This window comes from Egretta garzetta, unplaced genomic scaffold (genome assembly GCF_000687185.1).
Source record: "Egretta garzetta isolate BGI_Z169 unplaced genomic scaffold, ASM68718v1 scaffold321, whole genome shotgun sequence".
NCBI lineage: Eukaryota > Metazoa > Chordata > Aves > Pelecaniformes > Ardeidae > Egretta > Egretta garzetta.
The window spans coordinates 2,154,240-2,179,839 of NW_009258756.1; the positions used below are offsets into that span (position 1 = coordinate 2,154,240).

The 25,600-nt window shown below is 35.0% G+C and overlaps 1 protein-coding gene across 3 annotated transcripts; it reads right to left on the minus strand.

Annotated features, from left to right (window-relative positions):
• Nucleotides 1-691: 691 nt before the first annotated feature.
• NUP37 (nucleoporin 37) lies at nt 692-24,467 on the minus strand. Of its 3 annotated transcripts, none has more exons than XM_035888969.1 (10): nt 24,252-24,467; nt 21,909-22,033; nt 20,849-20,921; nt 14,740-14,834; nt 5,680-5,770; nt 3,987-4,168; nt 3,404-3,454; nt 2,924-3,017; nt 1,999-2,108; nt 692-1,373 (listed from the first exon to the last, which is right to left on the minus strand). In XM_035888969.1, the coding sequence occupies exons 1-10, from the start codon at nt 24,405-24,407 to the stop codon at nt 1,280-1,282; spliced, it is 1,071 nt and encodes a 356-aa protein (XP_035744862.1). In that variant the 5' UTR covers nt 24,408-24,467; the 3' UTR covers nt 692-1,279. The 3 variants fall into 3 exon arrangements, with proteins under 3 accessions (XP_035744862.1, XP_035744863.1, XP_009647541.1); XM_035888970.1 differs by having other exon boundaries at nt 1,257-1,373; nt 2,010-2,108; XM_009649246.2 differs by having other exon boundaries at nt 1,284-2,108.
• Nucleotides 24,468-25,600: the final 1,133 nt, after the last annotated feature.

Consider the following 25,600-nt stretch of genomic DNA (forward strand, 5'->3'; position numbering starts at 1 on the left):
CTGTCTGCATTAGTTTTGTCTGTTTTGATTTGGGATTTGGAATTACTTTCCTCTAAAATTAGCAGAATTAAATTCTGTGATAATTACAGGTTTTGTTTCCTTATTAGGGATAACTGGAGATCAAGCTGCAGCAGATGGTAACCCTGCTGGAGAAAGTAAAAAAAGGTCTTCCAAATAATTTGGAATTGTCCAATTATATCACAGTTTATGGAGACAGGGATATTATCAGCTACTCAAATGAAAACTCATGATCTATGCTAATTATTGCTTTTTTATTTCTTTCTTTTGTGGCAATATTAAAGAAGAACAGTGAGAACGTTAACACAGAAGAAATGGTGATAACACACAGAAAGTCTTTCTTGTTTAGAAGAGGGCAAACAAATTCAATTTAAAGTATATATGACAATCCTAAGAGGTTAAAAGGACCTTCCAGGGTTATAGCAGTATTAGTTTAATTATTATAGAATTTTTCTAAAAGTATTTTACACTGATAAATACATCCCACTGATTATAGTATCTTGGAACAGGTGGTAAGCAGCTTTTAGTTTGTTGGTAACTCATGTAAATCTACAAATGCACATAGTAAGAGTTCATCTTCATTTGCTTACCTGCAGGTATTAACAATGGTTTTATTAGAATGACTTTTTTTTTTAAATTAGTACACAACCCAGGGTTACTTAAAAAACTTAACGGGTATTGCAATTAGAGGAACAGGCTTTAGAAGTACAGTAGTACTTAACAGAAAAAAGGAATGCAACTTTTCCAGAAAAGGAAGCCTTAGAAGACTGCTTTACATATTTGACTTCTTAAAGTGGGCAGTCAGTAAACAGCTTTGTGAGAAAATAAACAGAACTTTAAAACCTTTAGGAAATTAAGTCCTTTCTCCTACAAAGGATGAGATTCAATAGACAATACTGGAAATAGATTAATCTATGAGGAACTTTGTACTCATCTTTTAGGTAAATTTTGGTGGCAGTTGAAAAGCAAAATTTCTCAAGGATAAGAAACAATGAGAAATAAAATATGGTCTTACTTTTTAAAAGGTGAGTGTAATCTCACTGTTTTGCTGTCCTAATTCTAAATTGTGTGTGCCCAGCATAAATAGGGACAAACTAAAGAATATTTAGAAGTGTAACTATTGCTAGTAAGGATGGCCACGATGCTGTAAGGAGCTGTTACATACACTAGCTGAACATCTTGATATCACTTCACTTGCAAAAGCATGCAAGGATACTGAAGACAGGACTTGTCTCTGTCTTTTACTCTTTCCTCTTTTACTTCATTTCTGGGTCTTGTATGGGAGGTGCGAGAAAAATACGCTTCTAGAAAGCAGAATGTCTCTGATGTTTCTGTAAAAGGCTGGTAGTAAAAGGCTGCAAATAGAAAAAACCCACACGCTGTTTGGCATACTTGAAGTAAATCCCTCTGTCATCTTCTGAAGAAGAAATAATCCTTCTTAAAATTATCATTCTGATTATACCATTAGCTTCTTCACTGTTAGCAGTAACTAGTTTATTCAGCAAATACATTCACAGACAATATTTTATGACAGTGCATTATTGCATTTCTTTCTTTTAAGACAGTGATGGTTGGGAAAGTTAATAGAGAGACAGGTGTTCTTTCTGTAGGTACTCTGGACAATTTCAAAGTATTTGAGCTGTGTTAACTAAGGGAGATCGCCAGACCGAGATCGCTGGATACAAAATCTCTTTAAAAAAGCACTTTTAAAAATTCATTTCACACCGAATACCGTGTTAAAAAAAGCGTACATTTTATTTTAAGGGAAGTAACCAAGTATCAGATGTATGATAGCCAATTTTACAGAAGCTCTTGTATTTGCAAGCTAAAAATTAAATGCAAATGTTTCATATTTCACTTGTTCCTTTCTTATGTTCTCCAAGTGCATAAATGCCGGTACAAAGAGTAAATTCCTTCATTTTACTAGGAAAGAGACATTATGCTGTAAAGTTTTATATTGAAGGCAAATGCTTATTTTACATTTCAGTTACCCAGAAGAAAATTTTATGATCTCCTCCGACTGCACATAATGGAAGAGTTCTATGCCACGTCAAACCAGATCCTACAGCTGCAGTGCCAGTAAGAATGGGCTTCAAAGAAAAAACAAAAAGAGAGAAATATCAATACCACTTACCATACAAATGATTACTAGACCACATATCCCAAGTTGCATAGACAAATAAACACGATAGATTTAGTACTCCTTAATAAATACAGTTAAAATACAACAGAAATCCAACTGAAAAAATCTGATTATCTGCTACTTAGTTCCAGTAGCTACTTACTACATTTATATCCCATGATAACAAATTGTTTCAACTATTTTTGCTATTATTAATACTATTATTATTTTAAAGGCATACTTTCAAACTTAGAAACCTTTTTAATTAAATTACTTCCTGTTATTTAAGTGTACTCACAACTAGTATGTTTGGAGGTAATATTTTTACTGTAAGAGTTATGAATGTATACTAACTCCAGCAAAACCATAATATTTCTTACACTTTACATTCATTGTCTCTGGATATATTTTCACTAATGATTTAAAATATAATTAGTTCACACCTGTAAAATACATAAGCAGCTGGTTTTAGCCTCTTTAGAATTAGAAATACTGAAAAATTTATTAAATAACAGTTTAAATGTGTTTTTCTTCCCCTTAGCACCAATAAGGCAAAGCAAAATAAAACACATAGATCATGCCGCATTTTATATAGCAGGTTAAGTGTGGTGTGATTTTTTCTTTTCCTTAGCATGGATGACACAAAATAAAATAAAATAGGTAGACCAAGCAGCATTTCTGGATTGTTTGGGCTAGTTTTTAATTGTAGCTTTTAGCTATTTATGAGCCTGATTTGAAGAAAACAGATGCAATTCCATTCAAAAGCTGAACTCAGAAATTTACCTGGGGATGTCCTAAATGATGAACAAGCAGTTGAGTAGTTGTCTTTCCTGGATATCCAGTGGTTGCAAACAGATTTTCATTCACTCGGGACCACCTATGAATAAAATGAACATACTTTTCAAATATCCCTATCTGACTATCAGAAGTGCAGTACACACAAAAAAACCCCAACCTTGTGGTTAAGTGTGTGAAGCTGTCAGATATTCTACTAACACCAGAGAAATAAATTCAGAGAAATGGCTTGTAAATGACTCATGACCCACAGCCCCGTATGCATGTCATTGTAAAACAGAAAAAAATCATGGGAACGTTACACACATATACTAAATGTAGGTCATTCACAAATTTCACAAACTTTATAGACCAAGTCCCCCTAAAAATTATTTAAGTGAGACACAGTCAGGTCCCTAAACTCACAACTGCTTGCATATACATAGACTTACAGAGACAAACCCCACAGAATACAGACAACACTTGTACCTGAATAATCTGGCTCGATCAACATGGACAGGTCTCTTATCCTGTGGATAACTAAAACAGACATTCAGGGTAAAAAACTGTTCTGCAAACAATTACAGCTCATACAGTTAAGTACCAAAAGCATGTATCATTTAAACAGTGGAGGGGACACATTGTCTACTCTCTGTGAAGAAGCCGAGAAAAAAAACCACAGCACTCCTACAGCTTACATCTCAATTTGGAGTAGGAAAACTGTAGTAGTTATCCAGTTTATTATGGTTCAATAATTATGTATTTATGACTTAGAATGAAATTTTAACAAACACATAGATCTTACAGCAAGAGGTAAACAGTAGTGAGGTGCTATCTCAAATGGACAAAAAGACAGACGTTTTTAATAGATAAATATTGATAGATAAAGATGAAAAAGAATGCCAGGGAATGATCTGTATTGGTTTCATAACTCCCGATGAACGTTCATTTATTTACTGAACAGGTGATATAATACATAGTGCATTTAAGTGCTATATTAGCAAAGCAGCCACATCTCTTCATGCACTGCTTAAGAAGAAAATAAAGAAACCTGTCTTGTGCATAAAAGTACCTGGAGCGAGCAATATCCCAGATTAGCCATTCACTTCCAGCAACTGCTCCAATTTTAAGAGTATTTTTTAAACACCAGTCTGCTGACATCAGCGGCGATTGTTCACACTCTAGGGAGAGAATGGCCTGCTGTGTAATTAGATCATAGAATCTTATTGTTCCATTCTTCTCTGCTACCATCAGCTGTTAAGAGAAATTAACAGAACATTGTAACCTTAGCATGTAATCATAGAATCACAGAATCATAGAATGTTTTGGGTTGGAAGGGACCTTTAGAGGTCATCTGGTCCTGCAGTGACCAGGGACACCTTTAACAAGATCAGGTTGCTCAGAGCCCATCCAACCTGGCCTGCAATGTTTCCAGGAATAGGGTTTCCACTCCCTCTCTGGGCAACTCTTGCTTCATCCTGTAACAGTTTGCCACAGATTTTTATCTAAACTTCTTCTGTTAAAGCAATATATTCAAGTAGTTGTTCATTAAGTATTGTAGAAAGAGCTTTCTGATTAAATGAGCTTTTCTCCATGAGGAGATGATGGTTCTCAGATAGCCATGAACAATAATTAAGGAAGGCAAAGCAGCCTGGAAAAGGAGCTGTCACTAAAACACGCTCTTCTGCAAACTAAAGGACATGGTGCAGGAAGCATTTTGACCTGCAATAAGCTTTTCAGCAACCATCAGTCTGTCAAATTTTACTAGCTTTTTGAAGGGTTGTTTTCCTTAACAAAAAAAAAAAAAAAAAAAAAAAAAAAATCTTGTGCTTACTCTTTGATAAGGGTCAAGGAAAGACAAGCTAACATGTAAGATTGGTGTAATATTGCAGTATTTTGGGGCTAATCTAGTAATTTTGTTGTGCTAAAGCTGCCCAGTAGCAAAGAGTAACAAACGGATTCAATTGTGATACCACCTGAATCAACAGTTTTCCTAGTTTTCTTAGTAAGGACCGGATATTGATATTGGTGGAAAGTGTGGCGAGAATACAGATCCTTCTTCCCTATTGCTATGTAAATATTTTGATACCTTATTTGACTGCTCTTCTCTAAATGTGTGTTTTTGTGGCAATCTGAACAACTATTTGTAGCTGCTTAAGGCAGTTATTAATTGACACAACAGGAAAATAAATCCAAGATTGCAAGGACTAGACCATTAATGACGCTGAATATTTTGGTATATATCAGCTGATTAATCCTCCCCAGTACAATAAACAGATAAGTATAAAATCACAGTTTATTGATTTTTTTTTGATTTTTCAGCACATATTTAATATATTCCAAGCAAGAACAACAACAAAAAAATCCCTTGCTAACTTCAAACAGATCCTTTTCAAAACTTGGCATGCTTTGTAAGAGTCTATGTTATTGGTGAACCGTGTTACCACGACTGAGAAAAACTTGAACTCTTCTCTGGTAACAGTAAGTTAATATGCAATCAGCAGAATAGTTATCAACAACAACTGATGTATGTAATCAAGAAGGAATATTTCTGATGGGAGGAGTGTGGGACTGATGGTAAAATGACAAGAATGAGAATTCATTTACAGTGACTTCACAGTAGCAGATCCAACCAATATCCAGTTACAATGTACACTAGCTCCCCAAACTTCAATCTTGCTACAGCATCAAAGATTCATAGTTTAGATAAGTCCACCCTCCTGTTATTTTAAAGGGGGTGAGGGTGAAGAGCTGGAAAACTCAACCTTAAAAGCCTCTTCAGGATGCCAACAAACACTCATTCCAGGAGAACGTAGAACAAAATGGGCCTTCTCATTTCCTTCCAAATCCCAGACCCTAAAGCAAAAAAACCCCAAAAACCAACAAAGTATTAAACTACTTATTGCCATTTGACTGCAAATACAGTAATGTTCAGTGCCTCAATACATTCATAAAGGAAATGACCAAAGGAAATAGTGTTCGTGCTTTATCACTTCAAGAAGTCAGTAAAAGTGGACATTGCTGAAGATAGTGTATTTTAACATTGACAAACTAGGCATAAAGGGCTTGCCCTCTGTTTAAAAGGGCAATGTCCAAATAATTTGACAAGTTTAATGGTCTACACATGAAATCTAGATGATACATTCCCACTTTATTCATAAGTCAACACTACAGCCTTTGTACTATACCATAAATAACAGCGAGACAATACAAAGCAGGAAGGTCAATGTTGGTCTAGCTGATACAAGCAACCTAGAGGAAGTACCAAGCAGCTTAAATCATCACCATGTAAAGGATAAGACCATGCACTAAAGTATTTTGCTTGCCTAATATATAAATTTACACTTTCTCCTGGTAAGACAAGGCTGAATGATAGAAATATAAGAAACTAAAAACAAAGCTAAGGCAAACAAAAGTATCTATGGCAGAGGTAGCACTAGCCCACAAAGGGTCTTGGCAAGATTTCCACAAATAAATCACGTATGCCAGTTTAATAATTTCCTTTATAAGCACCTGCAGTACCTATCAAGCAGTTACAAAAAAAAAAATAATTAAAAAAATCAACAATATTTGGTCAATATGGATTGACAGGGAAGTGTATGCTGAAACACCAAAACTAGGTTAAGGTGATGAGTGAGTTTTCTTTGGATGCATTCAATATGAGTGTCGATGAGCCATGAAGCTACTTGGTTTAATAAAATGCAACAAAACCAAAACTGGGACTATGTTACCTCAGAGCCACTGCTGAATTGCCTCTTTTCCTACAAAATCAGTAGCTCAGTTGTAGGACAAAGACATCACAGTTGTGAACATCAGTCTGAACCACAAGGCTGCATACTATTTATATGCATTTTCACACTCAAACATACATATATATCCTTCCTCCTTGACAAGCAAAACCTTAGAAACAGTCAATCTTTTAAGTAGTGTTCTGCCCAGTCTTTTGAGTTAGATGAGTGGCTACATACTATTATTGTTTATTCTTGAGGATTTTTGCTGACTTCCTCCAGACTTTTTCAGTTTATATCTCACCAGGGTGCTTAGAGCCTTATATTTAAGAGATTTCAAAAAACTCTTAAATAATACATCATAAGTCTAGACAAAATATATGGGAATAAAGTAAATATATTTAATGAACAATGTTGTTTTCTTATGCCAAACCACAACAGATCAAATATTTGTTTTCCCCGTAGAAAACACAGGGTCTCTAATCTTGAAGGATCAGTGTCCTTATTAAAAAAGTCAAAACAAAAACCTGACAACCGTTTAAAAAATGAAATATCTGCTTGATTAGGTAATTTAGAAACATACAATACTTTCTTCTACTGCCAAAAAATTTTGCCTTGTAGATTTGTCCAAGTCAAATCAACACTTTCCATGTGTATTTACTGTGCAGGGAGAAAATTATGATATAACAGAAGACGGTGAATCATTTTGGCCAAAGGAGTATGCCATCATGTTTCCTTCCCTGAAGTGAGTGAGGTTATTAGGTGTTGAGACAGAAATTTATGCTGTCTAACTCCCCAACTTTGTTATTTATAAAATGCCAAACTTGTATATCTTACTTTGTAAGAATGGTAAGATTGTTAGTAACAAACAGTATTGAAAGGAGGAAAAAAAGGATAAATGTCCCTCTTGTATTTTTTCCTTTCTTTATTGATAACAAAGATGGTATCATTTAGTTTTGAAAAAAAAAAAAACAAAAACCAAACCCAAAAACCCAAACAACAAACCAGGCAGTACATATCAAAATAGATCCTTGTCTGAATGCATCAAGTCTATGCTGGTATGGAAGTTTACAATTACATATGTGTTCAATTAACTCTTTTCAGTATTTCTTTGTGACTAACCCAAGCAAAAAATGTGCAAAGACCAAAAATTTAGCCAAACTGAATTTCAGTTACTCAATTACTCAGTAATCATAACCAAATCAGCTACAGATGGCTAAAAAAACCCTCTAGTTTTGTCCACATTCCTATCATGTAAATCAATCCAAAAAGTCTAGGCATTTTGTTTCTCCTTCAAAGCCCTTGAAACTTTACTAACATTACCATGATTTTATACCAAAGCAAACTAGTGTCTACTTTTCTCCAAACATCCTTATTTTTTGTAACCCTGCAATGTGTCACGCTCTTACTTCTCCTCCTTCCACTAACTATTGTTGTATAGATTTGTTATTGGGCTTGTGGCATTTTTTTGATATTTAAAAAAGCTTCCACAATAAATTTAAAGGAGAAAAGTTTGAATAAGCACAATTGAAATAAGGGCCAAAGTTTGAATAACGGAAAGCCTCAAAAATAATATGTAATCTGCTCAGTAAATTCATTGTTTTTAAGTGACTACGGACTGAAAAATTATATGCTGCACTGCTCACAAAATTTAAACGAACACAAAATACAGATACTTGCAAATACTGTTAAAGACAATTTTTGAGGTATTTCTCTTGTCACTTTGAGACATTTCTCCTGTCACTCACATCCTATGATTAAACAAACAAATGACAACTGCAGTTATCTCAAAGCGCGAAGATATTCAAACTATGTTGGAACAACTATATTGTATGTCATATGCATGAATATGCATAATGAGATGCTGCATATGTGCAGTAATTTTATCAATGGACTTTTATTAAAGTTGGCAAAGTATTCATTAGAACATCTGAAAATCTGCCCTGTGGCAATGAAGATGATCTTTATTTTATATTCTAACTTTCTGATTTCTGAACAATTCTAGCTAGAGAGCAAACCCAAATCCTAACTGAATAAAAACCATCATTTGCAGAAGTAAAAGAACAAAACCACATTGCAACCTTCAGGCATTTCTCAAATTCCCAGAGGATGGAAGTAAAAATGGGAATTCTTTCAACATAAGATTTCCAACATTTTAGTGAGTGGGGTAGGGGCTAGAACAAACCTTGACATCTGATACCATTCCCAACCACAAAGCATATACTTGAACCGTTACTCACAGATTACTGTCTGACCTACTCTTAAAAATGCCCAATATGTTTGTGCTTTTTTTTAACAGTATCTAACTTAAGTACCACTTGCTGATGTTTCTTTGTATCTCCATCAGACATATTCCACATGTGAGGCATATCCTATCACCCCGGAAAGGCCTAGAGGGTGATGGAGAAGGAAGTGATTCCTGTTAGAGAGATCACACAACAAAGATAAAGAGTTCACTGAGCACATGAGTGAGGAGAGGAAGATCTCAGAAAAGGAAAACGGAAGTGCAGAGATTAGTTAACACTGTGGGAGAACACAACCAACACTGTCCCTGTCTCATGTCTTCTGCCAACTCCATATGGAGGTGGTTATCAAAGATCTGAAGAGGATATGAGGTAGGACATGAAAGAACAGAAGGCTGAAGTGGAACTGTAGCTGTTCAGAAGAAGAGAAAGGTGTGATATTAAAGATAATTTCTAGTAATTTATTTTATTTTACTGACAAAGTGAAGAATTTGAGTTTTTATAAATCAGGTAATGCACTGCCCAACTAACAGTTCACTGCTGCAGAATCTGTAGGATTAGGTAGCGTAACACTCTATTCAGCATGCTGTGCAAAACAAGCCACAAAAATGGTTGCATGGGGAGAAAAGGGAAGTTCATCTGTGCTGCCTAGCACTAGTCCACCAGGCACAGCCACCTTAAACTATCTCCTGACTCAGCATACAGGTTCCTAAATTTGTGCCTGTAGAGCATTTCCTTCACTTGTTTTTGAGCCATGAAATAAAAGGCTTCTCATAGAGTAAATGTGTAAATACTCTTTCAGAAAGTTGACCCACGTTCACCATTTTATTTTGGTGGTCAAAGGAAATGTCAATATTATTAAAGAATTAGTAATTAGAATATTTCAGATTTTGGCATTAAAACCCATGTTACCTCTAGTGTCTTGTAATATCTACTTGGATATGCAAGCACTGATCTATTTTTCACTGGTAACTGTGGGATGTAATTCTGATTATCCCCTGCAATTTTAGTAGGAGAAGCAGGGAGCTGCACATGAACTATCTCAACTGATTATTCTTTGCTAATATGTATTTTCAGAACTCAGAAATAAGTTCAAGAAATACACACTACTACTACTACTCCTCAAATACCCTTAAGGTTATCTAAAGTAAAGCCAGAGACTAAGCAGTACTTTTGCAAAAATGCAAAGCTTCAGTTGTATCCTTTCAACCAAAGTAAAATTAGCTGTTAAGGTTATCAGCTTATTGTTTCCAATGTAGACAAAACTACTGACTGTTACTGAGAAACTCAATTACAATTTTGCCAGTAAGTTTCTGAAATACAAGGTGACCGCTAAACAAATCTAAAGCAATGATTTCTATTTAGAACAATTTATAGGCAAGGCTATGGTCTAGGACTGTGTGACGCTTAACATAAATCACAGAATGCATCACACAGGAAATAGCTACCATTTCATCTGCATATTTTGAAGACTTCCTAACTAAAGGCTTATTCATCCACACTTAAGACCAGACTGAAGTAACGTTCCAAACATTTGATTCGGAAAGTGATTTTTTTTTTTTTTTTTTTTTTTAAGCTGACTGGATACTGTAACAGGAAACCAGTTAATACTCGCATAGTGATTGTGAAGTACAACAGAAGTTGTTGGTTAATACTTGCATCATGGCAGTAAAGTATAACAGAAATTGAGTAAGACTACATTTGGGGGACATACAGGGATACATACAAAAAGTGTGCAACGTCAAAGACTAGGCTCTTAAAAATAATCCACGACTCTCCTTTATTTTCATAAGTTATAATGCATAACTAGCTTGATAATTGTAATCAGCATACCTCAGAAAGGTGAAATATTTGGGTATGACATTTCTTATATGAAGATACACCGGGGAATTCTATCACAACAAACAGGTGAAGATAGAACAACATGAAATAAGATACCTTTTTTTAAAATTTTGGCAAAAATCCCTAATTGAGTGCACTAGGATTGGGAAGATACAAATAAAATACAATTTTGAAGGCAGGAATAAGTGATAATGGCAACTTTTCAGTATAGCCAAAGCCTGAAATATTTAGTGAATTAACAAGACTCAAGTGCAACAGTGCTGGCAACACATTAAAGAACACAAGACAAAAAAACTAAACAAGAGCTACCATGGACTTTCCTTCACATTGTGCAGAGAAAGACCTACACAAAATAACTAAGACATAAGAGTACCATGTAAACAAATACATTACAGATTAAAAAAAAATAAAACCAGACAAAACACTACAATAAATTTTGAGACTCCAGTTAATTTAGTTTCCAGTGATATCAAACCTTTCCCCTGAATCTCTGTCCAGGGAGCAAAACTAACTTTCTGATGGACTGGCATTTGTGGTATGTGCAACAGAGAAGGCTGAACTTGACAGTGACTGATAAATAAATTCACAAAGTCCTTCTCTATAAAGCAACATGAGCCATGGTGTAAGTAACTGCACAGAACTCAGAAAGGAATCCAAGGGCAAGTACATTCACAGATAAAGTAGAAGCTAAATCAGCTGTACACTCTTCTCCATTACACACACAAAAAGAGAAGATGATCATGTAGTTTAAGGAATAATTAAAAAAAGAAAAAGAGAGAGGGAGGGAGAGACAGGGATGGATGAGTCTTTTTCAGCTTTTTAAAATACAAGCCAATCCAGCACTTGATGACCATAAGAAATTGCCATACTGCCATTATTAAGGGCCTAACACCATAGTAATCTTTCAGTTCAATATGGGGATGGAATATGAGGTGGTTATCAATCAGACTGAATTAACCTTTTAACAGTCAGAGGTTAATTTTTAGCATGCATATGAGACTGGTGGGTTTTACCAGGTCAGTATTTTGCATTAAATACTTCAAGAAACATCAGATAGTGTCAAAAACTACCAACAGCGGAAGGATGCCTGTTAAGCTCGTGCTGCTTTCCAGACATTTCCTATGTTCTTTCTGCAGAGGCTTCATTAAGTATCAGAACAAAACGATTTGTACCTCTGAATCCCTGCAGCCTCCTATATCATTTCCAAATCATAATGAAAAAGCCAGCAGTGGTTTTTTTTGGTGCACAGGGACTTGCCCACACAGTTCTCATTAGCAAAGTGGGATGCACATGTTCCTACACATAGTGCAAATGTTCAAAGAAGTGTATAGTGCTTTATAATTCTAAGGAATAAAATTAAATATTCCTTAAAGCAATCACAAAACATTTTTTCTCATTCATTAAACATGCTCTTATGATACCAAGAAATGGACAAGCCAATTACTTTAACCACACATAAATATTATATAGAATTTTGAAACTGACATATGAAAGGTAGATCACGAAGAAAAAACAACTAGATTTGAAGGAAAACAATTTGATTAAATCCAAGAAGTAATTTACTTTTCTGTCATGACCAAGTCTGGCTTTCAGCAGAAATGTATAAATTTTTTAATGTATATACAAGATATTAATTTTTACTTCAGTTATACTCAATATGTTAACACACCACTTATAAATACAACATAAATGGCTACTGCAATTATTTTTATGCAAGAGTATTTTTAATTCAGTTCTACTTCACAACTGCAAAAAAGTCTTGTGTTGTGAGACAGACTATGTGCAAGAAACAACAATAATTCCTGAATGACACAGCAGCAATTTAAAGGTTAAGAACATTGAATATAGCACCACAGCCTCTTCAGTCAGTGAGTCTGACTTACACTGTCTGTCTTCCAACCAGAACGACTGAACCGAGCTCTGAGATTGCACTGTTGCAGCAGCTTGTGGCAAGATTTTTTAGTGCATGAAAACTGAAAATTTGGGTTCCTAAGAGATCTCTGCTAAACTGACCACTGAGTGAAAACCAGGGAAGATCTAAACATGTTTGTATATATTCTGTACATACTGCGACGTTGTATTAAGACATTATTAAGATTTAAAAGTGGAAATGTAACAGAACAATACTCAAAACTTCATGTTCTTGTACTAATTGTTCTAGAGCTTTATTCCAAAAGTATTAACAGATGATGTATCCTGAGAACAATTTCAGGATAGAAACTCAGTACAGACAGAAGAATTATTCCTCTTCTTACATTACTGCTGAAGCAAATTACACAGTAAGTAAGGAATGATTTTGGTAAGTCTCAGGGAATGCATTTTCCATTAGTTTTGAAAGTGTAACCTTTAAATTCAATAAAAAAAGTCTTCATGCTCCACATGCATGAATGGAAAAAATAAGAACTCAAGTAGCCAAAAAAAATGCGACTTATTTCCCATGGCTTTTAACCAAAGACTTTATGGTTTGCTGCATAAAATGTCTTTCAGAGTTACTAAGTTGAAATCTTGATAGTATACATTAATTATATATTTTTTATTTCCTTTTAATTCAGTATCAATTAGACTACTGCTTTTAAACCATTTCTCTTTCATCCCAGGAACACTGGGCATTTCATAAAATAAACAAAAAAAAGGCCACACATTCGAACAGCTCTTTGCTGAATAAGCCCAATATTAGTTTAGATTTAATGAAGAAATCAAGGATAGGAAATAAATCAGAACAAGCTATGAGTAAGTCATGCATTTCTACTATTCATTCCTAATGATTTTATTGGGAATATGGACAGGGCATCTACGGAAAATCAGCCTAGTGGTCAAAGTAGTATTTCTGAGTTCCCTAGGGGTGTTAAAATCACAGGCCTTTTAGCTTTTCAATTTATGTGGAATAGAGTAGCTTGACTAAAGCTACGTAACTGTGATTTATACCAGTGGATATATTACAAAATCTCATACACAAAGTAATAATTCTAAGAGATATTCCCTTCTCTCTTAGCAGGTAGAAGATAGCTTAAATGAAAAATGGCTTTTTACCCCCCTGAGTACTACCTGGTCATTTATATAGGAATTGCTATGGTGGTAACTTCAAAGAGCAAATATGTAATTCATATAAACAGAGAAAAAACTAAAACAGTTCCTTAACTGGAACAAGTTTTGAACTATCACAGCTATTATAAAGAGAAGTCAAAGATGATGCTTTCTCAAGTCTCTTGCTGCTATTGCAATGACTTGCAAAGCCTGCATAGTTGCCCTCCTGATCTCTCCAACTGTGAGCTGCATTGGAGAGGTAAGAATAGCAGCTTTATAGATTCAGGTGCACTACTAGAAGAGGAGGATTGGGAACCTTTTGACAAGAAAAACCTCCTGTCCTACAAAACCTTAACCAGCATTTTTCAAAGTATTTAACCATGTTTCCCTTTTACTTCCAGTTACAAATAACTAAATACATGCGCTTGAAGCACCTATAATAATGGTATTATGAGCTGCCAGTACCACTGTATTAGTATGGTATTAGTACAATACTGTCCTTAGGCTATGTAATCCCACCTCCTAGTAAGGCTAATAAATTTTGGTAAGCAGACAACTTTCAGATACATACACTGGTCTTAAACTTGACTCATCTGATGACAGAATGGATAGGAAGGGTCTGTTCAGTGCTGAGTTATGAATGTATTCTCTCTCCTATTCTCATGCCTTTTATTCCAGTCCCAGCAGGGGAAATTATAGTGTATGTAATTCCAAGACAGAACAGTTTTCTTCACAATGTATCTAATTAGTTCAAAATGTTGCTTTGAAAAAAAACAACCCACAAGTCACAATAAAAAGCCAGTCCACAACCTACTTAACACAACTAATCCACTTGTCTTGTCAGTGGACTAGTCTTGTTAGTGGGCTATGAAGGCCCACTAAAAATAAATAAATAAATACTTATTTATTTAAGCAAGCATACAAAACATACATGCACAGAAAAAGCCAAATACTACTATTTCTGTAATGTTTTGAACAAAACGCATACCTGCAGGTGTGATCATCACTTACACTTGCAACTTCTTGACCTTCTTTAGGAGCAAACACCAGATCATTAATGTAATCTGTGTGGCCATCAAATGTCTGTCAATCAGAAAAAAGAAACACTTTTACCTTAGAATTGACTGTTCCATCAATTCATAATATATTTAATAGATCCACTAAAGGAAAGATGTGTGAGTGTTAAGATAAAGCTATCATTTTACATGGAAGGTAAAAAGAGTATTTATCAGTAACTGGAGTTTTTTAAAATATCTAACTCATGTAGATTCATACTGTAGGTGGAAAGACCCTCCCACACTATTCCTTACAGTTGCTAGAGGTCAGCTTGACAGACATCAGTGAATTGCACCAGAACTATTTATCTTCCTTTCAACCACTGAATTTTGAAGGTAGAAGATAATAAAGTCTCAGGAAGAGGAGAATGAGCAGGACGTGAATATATGCGTGATCTACATATCTTAAAGAACTCTGATTACTGGTAAGTAACTCTTATCTCTGAATAACAGTTTTTACTAGGCGTTCCTGTAAGCAACAAGAGGTTTTTTCCCCGAAGGAGCAATAAACCAGCCACTTTGTCCAGTATATGCCCTTTTCTAAGCAGTCAGCACACAAATTGCCTAAGAGGATACATCCACTAAAGATGGCAGACCAAAAGGCTACCTTTAGAAAAAACAGTGAAAAAACTCTCAGTGAAATAAGATGAAACAGAAGACAACGCACACTAAAGACTTTAAGAAAACCAAAAATGAGGAACAACAGTACAAGCAAAACCAAGCAAGCCATACACCACCTTAGGAATTGAGCACAATTACTGTTAAGCATTTGAGAAGAATAGACACAGTGCTTTGTGCTCTCTGCTTTATATGCTGTTATGCTGAACAGGAAAGAAAATGGGATATAGTGCACACTCTTCTTTTACTGTGAATTAATAGATCATCCATTCTCAAATAACAGGATACGAGCACTCATGGTGTGAATGTACATGTGAACTGTCACTCAAAAGCAAACACAGTTGTACCAGAAAGCATGAAATTATTTCAAATGGAACCTTATTACTGTGTAATCGTTCTCGCCTGAAGCTTCTTAATCATGACATTTTTATTTCAAAGTACTGAGAACAATTTATCTATAATAAAAAACAACTTAGCGGCATAGCTTTTCTGAATAAAAGTAAAATCCCAGTTTTAGTATAAATTAAGAGTCAGGTAACGTTTATGTATTTCTAAAGCTTTTCAGCGCTCTTGGCCATAATATCAAGACATTTTTTTTTTCCTCAATTCTATTAAGCATTTTGTACTTATCTGCAGACATCAGTAATCTTTTGAGGTTTACAGTATCCTCAAAAACCTAAGTGAAAGAATTTATACACATTTAGCATTAAGCAAGCATGCAAAAGTCATCTCATTTAGGGTCCAGTCAAAGTTTAAAGTACATTAAAATTCATTCACATGGGGGCTAGGTATGAATAAATCATCTCTGGTCTCATTAGAAAATCTGTAGCTAGTTATTATATCAGTTTGCTCCACCTGAGGATTTACATGTATTTTCTCCAATTAACTATATCTATGGTCTTTTTGACAGAAATCTCACTTAAAATTTTAAGTCAGGCAAATGTTCATGTGTAGATGTTCTATCTGTTACTGTTCCCTCCTTTTCAGTCCCACTGATTTAAGTCTCAAGGCAACTGATCTTGTTTTGCCCAGCAAGGTACCATAAAAAGGAGATGAAAACATCCTCTGGATAATAGCATGGCATGGAGAAATTGCAGAGGAAAACAAAGTCAAATGAAAACAACCAGTTCCACAGTTTTCTGAAAGTAAAACACCCTCTCTGTTCTCTAAGTGTAGCTATTCTGAGGAACAAATGCAGAACTGATAAAATTCAAAAAAAATCTCAAGCATGCACAATAACTAAATTTCCCTCTCTAAAAATTTTATGAATGCTTCATCAATTCAATACAGAAACATTTCAGCAGCCAACTTAATTTTTTCCAATGGCTCATAATTTTATTAAAACCTAGTGGAACTAGATTTTAATTAGTTAGAACTAATACATCCGAAGATGACGCTGAACTATTTAGACAGAAATGCCAAGTCTTTTGAAAATTTTCGGCATTCTGAACTCACATATCCTGCCTCATTTTACTTCCACAGTTCTGATGAAATATGCTTTTTATTAAACAAAATTTGGAGCAGGAGAAGGAAGCCACAATTCATTTCCAGATGAAAACCTCAGAAGAAGAAAAAGATTTCACGAAGATCCATCAGTCATATTTTACCTTTTGTTTGTTGTTCTGGGCTTGATCCAACCCATAAATTTTGGATTAGTCGTGTTGACAAAGTAATGGAAAACTCAGTATGCTTCAAGTTCCTTGTTGATAATTACATCAAGACAGTTTTTCCACTGGGAAAACAGAGTAAGATTACTCTGTCTATCCCTCCAGAAGCAAACGTACTAATTGTTTACTATAAAAGACAAAATGTTCAAAGATTACATTTTGACTCTAATAACCAATTCCTTCAGCTTTGTTTGCACATTTTGTACCTCTCCTGAAAATCCCATGTGTAAAGTGTGCACTGTACAATGGATCAAAGTCTTCCATGTGTTCTTCATGAGTTCAACCTCAGGTTTATGAAATAGCTTTCCTGACACATCAGCTGACTGTTACTAAGAAACCACTGTATCATACTTTATTGAAAGCCAGCTCAGTGTAGTTGACCGAGTATTCGTGAATACCCAAGATTTTGCAAATACTTTAAATCAGAGTTAGGTGTTACTTTTTTCTTGACAAGAAGCATGTAGTACAATGATCATCCAGGTATAAGAAATTAAGATGATTACCTGGAGAAAGTAATTTCCACACTTTTTGTCAAAAAAACCCAGAAGATAGTCTCAAAGACAACATTTTTATCAACATAAACACACTAGTCCACATTCTTCCTTTTCACTAACGAGTTCCACGCTATTAGATAAAAATACCTATCTTATCTGTTTTCTAATTATTTTTAACATTAACTCCAGTGATGGAGCTGGCATAAACAAAGCTCATAGCTTTACTGTTAAATTCAAGCCAACACTTCTCAGGTGTACCGCAAAAGCACCAAACAATCTTTAGTCTTCTGTAGTGTCAAAAATGAAGCAGCATCCACAATATCTTCAGCTGGCAAAAAATCAGAAATCCTTCTGTTTATACTAGACACTGGAGGAGCTTATTCATATCAACTGGAGTTGAATAATTAAGATATTGTAATTGCTTCTTTCCTTCTGGGGCAAAATAACTTCTATACTTCTAGTGCTTACAGCTGCGGCTGTTCAGTCTAAATACCACATTCTAATGTCCAACACCTGTTGTATTAAGGCTCCGAGGTACTTACTGTACTTAAAAATCATTCTGACATGTTATGCAATGAACATACTTTTGCAGTAGAAGTTTATAACTGCAAGTCAGAGCGTTTTGTGTAGAAAGAAGTCCTAAGGGTGGATAAATCAGTTCTCCAGTGAATCTTTTTGTATGGAAAAATAATTGCTATCTTAATGGAAATGTAAATGTGGCATTTCAAATTTATTTCTAGGCATCCAGTCAAAGCTACTGTGTAATAAATTATCCTAAATTAGAAGTGCATGTTTTAAAGTGTCATTTGTGTTGGTCAGATACCAGAAAAAAAATCTTGTCAGAACTGGGAAATCAATAACCCATCACAGAAATTCTATTCTGAAAAAACAGCACTCAGCAGACTGTGCTACTGAGTTTCCCCCTTTGCTTCTCTGGTTGTAATATAGATCATGCATTGATAATAAGCTAGAAAAGAATAATCTCATTTGCCATATTCAAAATTATTGTTATTTTAAAAGTGTGTTGTTCGTAATCTCATTCTAATTCAGTAATAAACAGCTTACTACAATTCTTCATTAGAATAAACTTGCTTATTTGAACTTCCATGTTAATAGTTTAAGCTCATGAATTATCAAAGGTGTGTTTGTGTGAAGTTACAATACTAATTATTTCTCTGGAAGCAATTAGCTCCTAACAAGCAAAATGGCAGATCCCATTCGTAATTCTTAGTATTAAGTTTGGGCTGTATTCCATACCAATGTGGAGAGTCTGAAAGCTGGTGTAGACAGGAAATCTGCTGTGGAAGGTATAGAACAGTACCTTTGCTAAGGACCAGATGATGTAGGGACAGGAAGAGGCATGAAAATTATGAACTATCACAGTTGTCACATTCAATTTTTGGCAAAAACACACAAAAATGTTATCATTAATTAACCCCCCAAAAATAATTAACAGCTTTCATACTTATTAAACGTGGGAAAAAACACTCATGCGTGGCTTGAAACAGTATCCACTGAAATCAAGAGACTTCTCATTGGATTTTAGCAGACAATCCATTCGGTCCCTTCTTAATCCAAAATAAATTAAAAAAAAAAAAGTAGAATTTACATGCTGAATTTAGCTAAATAGAGCCTGTAGTAGCAGGTTCATCCATGTTTGATTATTTCCACTTATTAACCATCCATCATCTAGACTGTTGTTAATGATTTAATCTGTTTTCTTCTGCATGCTTATGAACATTTCTATATATTTCTCAAATTGCAATAGACATATAATTAATAAGTAACTTTATATTCTGCTAAAAAGTTAAAAGATTGCATTCACAAATTAACATTAAAGCCTGTTGTCTGCAATATCATAAAACTGGCAGATATTATATAAATAGAAAACTTTAATAAGGAATGACAGACATCAACTCACAAGCAAAGAGCATTAAGAACTTTTAGAACTACTTTGTCAGAAGTGCCCCCCAAGTTGACTGTAACTATGTTAGTTATTCCACTGCCTAGGTGACAAATCTGTTTAAGATGACCAAACATGAAAGGAAGAAATTAAGAGAATGTGCATGTATGAAGTAACATAAAAAGTATTTTCTTTAAAGAAAAGGTGTTCTGGTTTTTAGTAATATCCATCTTTACTTCTTATGCCATGCCGTTATTCATTCCATTATCAGTATGGCCACATAAGTGACATCTGCAATTCACTTCGTTTCTGTATGACAAATATCATTGTCTTATTAATACAAATAACCAAACCAGAAATGAAAGTCTATTATTTTCTCCTTTATATTCAATGCACAACTCTGACCAAAAGAGGCATTATCATATTCTAAAGAGCTAAAAAAATGAAGGAACCCTCAATTTTTTAGTATCAATTAGCCTTGCTTACTCTTGGCTGAGACCTCAACAAAACAAATTCAAACTGGTTAGCACAAACACCTAATTAACATTAGTACTTGGATTGGGACATTGTTTGAAAGGCAGAATTTTGAAGAATACATAAACATCCAAGTGACATAGGAGTTGACATGTCTTGCAAACAAAAAAAATATCCAGAAAACCAATCTTCAGCTTATGAAGTGAAGACAGTATTTAGACCTGGCTTTTATATCACCGGTTTAAGAACACTACCATCTACACTGAAAGAAGGAGAAGTGAAATTGTATTTGAAGTAGACGTTTCTTTTGTTTCTATCTTAGAAATAAACAAGTGATAGCCTATGGGCATGTTTAGCATACCTGTCTGCAGTTATGTACCAAATTCAGTATCCTTTCTTTAAATTTTCTACTCTTTGAAAGAGTTGAAATGCAACTTCCAGTTCCCCATGAAAGAGAAATTACTGTATTTGCTTTTCTTATAGAGGAGTCCAATAACCATACCACATAAAATTTTACAGGTATCTATATAAAGGAACCTTATCCAACACGGTTCTTGAAATTCACCTGTAGAACATTCTGTTTGTGAGTCTATTTTAGATGATCCATAAGCCTCTACTTGCTTTTCTTCAACTTGGTTAAATTGTTACATAAATACTTTTCAATCAAAAGATCTTGTAGCTGATAATTACAGTTATTCCCACTTTAAAGACAGAAAGGTATATACAATACAATGATTTTCCATAGAGATGATGGATAGAGGATCTGTCACAGTTCAGTGCTCTGTCCCACACAGTATATTGAGCAAAATGCAGCAGAAGTGCAGTTAAAGACTGGACTTCACTAAAGACTAAACAATTTTTTAAAAATCAGCTTAGCTTCCCTTACCTTAAATTCATTCTTGTCCTGCAGGTCTGAAGTAAATAGCCTTAACTTCCTATCAGAAGCCGCAGTACAAAACCTACACTCAACAGACAAAGAAAAGCCCTTCAGTCAATTAACGCTGCAATAGTTGACTTTTTATCAGTTTCCCTTCAGTTTAACCCCGCAAAGTGACATGCAAAGGAAAATTCAGCTTTTGAAAAAACACCAAAAGCTTCTATCTTAAATTCTACTATGGCAACAAGCAGTTATAATCAGAAAAATTACCTATATTATAGTGTGCATCAAGTGCCAAGAATATGTTTTCATGGAAAGAACCACAAAACATTTTACAAAGCTAAATCTGAATCAACTATCAATTACCTGAAATATCACTCATAACTGCCATTGAAACTTCCCTTGGAAGAAATTAAGTGGCAGAGCACAAAAAAGAATGCTCATTATCAGTGTTTTAAAATACCGAAGCATAAATTCATAAACCAATTTCTAACGTATTTTAAACGAAAGACTGTACAAAAATGCAGCAGTAAGCAACGATCATAACTTTGAAAAGGCTCACAAGCTATTGAGAACATTTTAATTGTTAAGTGTATATTTAATAGTTAACTACCTTTCTAGATTTACACTTCAACAGGTCTTACAAATAGCATCTGACCTACTCCTAAACACAGCCCATACTATCCAGACCATTACAAATAGCTTTGTAAAGCAGGCCATTACAATAGTCTCATCCTTAGTAAAGTTCTTAAAAGAATTCCTTCTTCACAGGTGTACAAAGAAAAAAGTAACTACATTTCAGGTCCATTAAAATAATGAATAAGGGAAAAAATTATTTACTGCTAGTTCACTGGGGGGAGGAGCAAGGGGAACAAGAAGCATAACAAAAAAACCCAAGAAAATAATGACTAAGAATGAAAATGCTGTTCTACTGAAGCGTTCAGAGACTCTGTCAGTGATTTCTAAAGAGTTAGATTTCATCCATAAGCTCTGAACTTTGTCCAATACTAAGGAATTATGGAAAAGAGGTAAGAGACAAGGACTCACTGCACTCATTTATTATAAATACCTTATCTGGGGAGGTAAAGCATCAAGTCTAGTTTCTGGACTCCATGCTATGGCATCAACTCTGATTCCATGATGAAATGTTCTTAGTGTCTTATACTGCACGCATTCCACTTCTGCGTCCTCCTCCTATAGAAATATTGTAGTTAGCTAATCCTGAATAACGTCTTGATAACTTCTAACAACTCAGATTGATAAGAAATTGAAAGGCTTTCAAAATTACATGTATCTGGGATCTTTTTAGATTGTAACAACCTCAAAGTGAAAACCTGGAACATAAAGAAAATATTAACTTGAAGTATGTAAGTACATAAAAATACATGAAGTGATTGCAGTCTCAAGCCAGAGGCCAATGCAGAGCACGAAAACCAGAACTGAGCTACAAAGATGCTGAGCCCATTCTTTGTACAACTAATATCTTCACAGACACAACTACAGCCACTTGTAACAGCATGGTAAGTAAGTACACACAGCAATGAGAAGAAACAACGGGCACAAAAGCAAGCACATAATTTAAGCTATCTTCTCTCCTAGTTGTTTTTACACTATGGAAAAATGCTAGCACTTCCAGAACAACATTCTTCTAACAGCAGGAGCTAGAAAAGGACCCTCTGTCATCTAACAAGACCAAAATTACTAACCTGTCTATTCTTCCCACTGGTGAGCACACTGGATGGTGGGAAAGATGAAAGAAGAATGGGGGCTGTGGACTCAGTCAATCAGTTGACCTCTAAAAGTTTTCAAAACATCTAATGGAGCACCTCAAAGGATAGTTCTACAAAATTTTTGCTATGTCACAATTCTGCTTTAAGGTACAGAACCCCTGTGTATGCCCTCTGCATAATATAAAGGCTAGGAAGAACCTAGCTGAGGAAGCATGAAATTATTCAGAGTTTTTCAATGCTTCTTGAAGCAAGGAGCAAGAATAGCATTTTCTTCCTCTACTTTGAAATACTCAGTGACTCCACATGTGGAAGGGAAGAGGGGATATAAAAATTATAGAAAAACTACTTGTACTGGTAGTTGTCAAAATTTTAATTAGTTTCTTTTCAAGGCCTACACCAGAAAAAAAGATACAGATGACAGTAGGTTTCTGTGGTTAGCACTAGGTGCTTTTCAGAAAAATTCCAACAGTAGACCTTGGGGAATAATAATAATAATAATAAAAAGACCAGTTATGCTGTCATTCATATTAGATAAAGTACAAAAATAATAGAGAAGTGAGTTGAATAAAAAAAGCTTAAAAATAGATTCCAAAGATAACAGTGGTCCCCTATTGATTTTCAAGCATCTAGGCAAAAAAACCCCAACCCCTAATTAAATCTTATACAGTATAAAAACACACAGTACCTTACATTTTAAAAGCTTTCATAATATGATGACTCTAAATAATTTCAAGGTAAAACCCCATATTTTACTGTTTCTAACAGTTTGTGAGAGAGAGCCAATAAAAACAATTTGGAAACAAACAAACAAAAAAAAAAAGGTAATTATTTCTACAGTCCTTCCTTAAAAGAAATATCTATAAAATTAACACAGACACTGTAGTTGTAAATTTGAAAGTAGTAATCTTTACTGTTCCACAGGCTAGCTGAAAGCTTTAGAAGATAATTTAATCTAAATAGCAAATATACATAGAATAAAATATAACTGTGCAAAAAAGGAGCCAATTACCCTGTGATAAAGAACAACATACAGCAAATATTGTCACATACTTCCAAAGTTGCGCGCTTAAGTTCTCAGATAAGCGTCACCAACATTAGCAAGAGATACTAAAATGGGATTACTCTTCCAGCAGAGGACTCCTGTTTTCTTTGCAGTCTATTCAGGGAGTGCAGTAATAGGACGAGAGGTAACATTTTTAAGCTGAAAGAGGGTAGGTTCAGATTAGGTATTAGGAAGAAATTCTTTACAGGGCACTGGAACAGTTGCCCAGAGATGATGTGGATGCCCCCTTCCTGTAAGTGTTCCCAGGTTAGGGTGGATGGGGCTTTGAGCAACCAGGTCTAGTAGACAGTGTCCCTGCCCATAGCAGCAGGGTTGGACAACATGATCTTTAAGGTCCCTTCCAACCCAAACCATTCTATGATTCTACAATTCTATTCAAAAGGAACTTATGCAGCATGGTAATTTATACCAATGTGTATTTTATATATATACTTATATATATTTTTTCTTGAAGAACAAATATCCCAGACTTGTTAATGTAATAAAAAAGTAAAACTCTCCCCTGATTACATGGGGAGGGGAGGAAACAGGAAAGCGACCAGAGTCTTTGTGCAGTAGAGGTGCTGGCAAAGTAAGTTTCAGGAAGCAACTAATAAAATCAACAATAACGCAAACTAACCTGAAATCTGCATGTCCCAACAACTACATAATCATTGCCACCATATGCAATGAGGGAACATGCATCTCCACTGTCAAATGGATTGAATTCTACTACGTGCACATAATCTTCACAACCCACGGTGTAAGCAGTGTTTCTAGTAGAATCTTGCTTCATTTTCGGTGGACTAAGTCAAGGTATCACAGAAGTGATGTCTTCTTCCAGGATGTAAATCTACATTCCTACGTAGAAAGTTTTAAAAAGCACGCATTATTCATTTGCATGAAGAAAAAATATAAAAGGTATTTGTGGCACAACAAATCGAAATTTCCTGTAACATCATATTTAAGAACACAAAAGCTTAAAAGTACTTAAGCTCATATTTTTTAGATGTAGCATGTAGCATCGATCAAAACCTAACCTAACACACATTCAAGACTGCCTCTACAGACTTCAGCCATAACTGCAGATTTTGTGCTACTGTTGGCAACCCAACACCAAGACAAGAAATTAAGTACCTGTACACACCAGAAAAGTCACATACAGAATTTTTAAATGACAAGAAACGATACGTTCCTACCTTAAAATTCTCTTTAAAGTACCTCTTTAAAGACTGTGTGTGTCTAACTAAAAGCAGAGTTAATCAAAGCTGCAAAACTGTAAATGAGAATACTGTCATGCATATTTAAACATGGTTTCATAACTTAGGTCATCCCAACTGCAAATAGAGCACGTATAGCTCCGTGTACCAAAGAACTTGTACTTTATTCAACTGATTTTCAAGAAAACCAGGTTCCTGTGCTAGACCACAAGAGGCTGAGATACACAACTGATTTCAGAATCACTTCTTTTAGTCCCATTACAGATCTGACACTAGTTTAAGCCTTTTTTAGGAAATCAGGCCTTTAATTATGCACCACATGGAAAAACAGCTTTAAATCTCAGACCTTTGACAGCTTTTGCTGTGTTAACGATCTGAACGTGTTGGCATCCAAGACTGAGTATTTTGCTTGGGAGCCACTCAGGTTTGACACAGGCATCACAGAGGTGCAAAGAGGCTCTCCATAGCTGCCATGTTTATTTTTTAATACAACAAACCACCCCATTAACCTAAATACTTTAGCCATATGACTTGTATAGTCATGCTCCTACGGCCAAATGCAAATTTTAACCCTATCCACAGTTTTCTTCCTCCAAGGCTTCCCACAAACATAGGCCACCTTTAAGTGAAAACATCAAGAATGCTATTAGCTTCATTCCTTTAGGAAACACATTTCGGGCAATTGAGCCCTTTGGGTGCCCGTCACCTCCCTCTCCGCCCGCCTCCCCCCCAAACCTCCTACTCCCTTTTTTTCCCTTCAGGGCCCAGT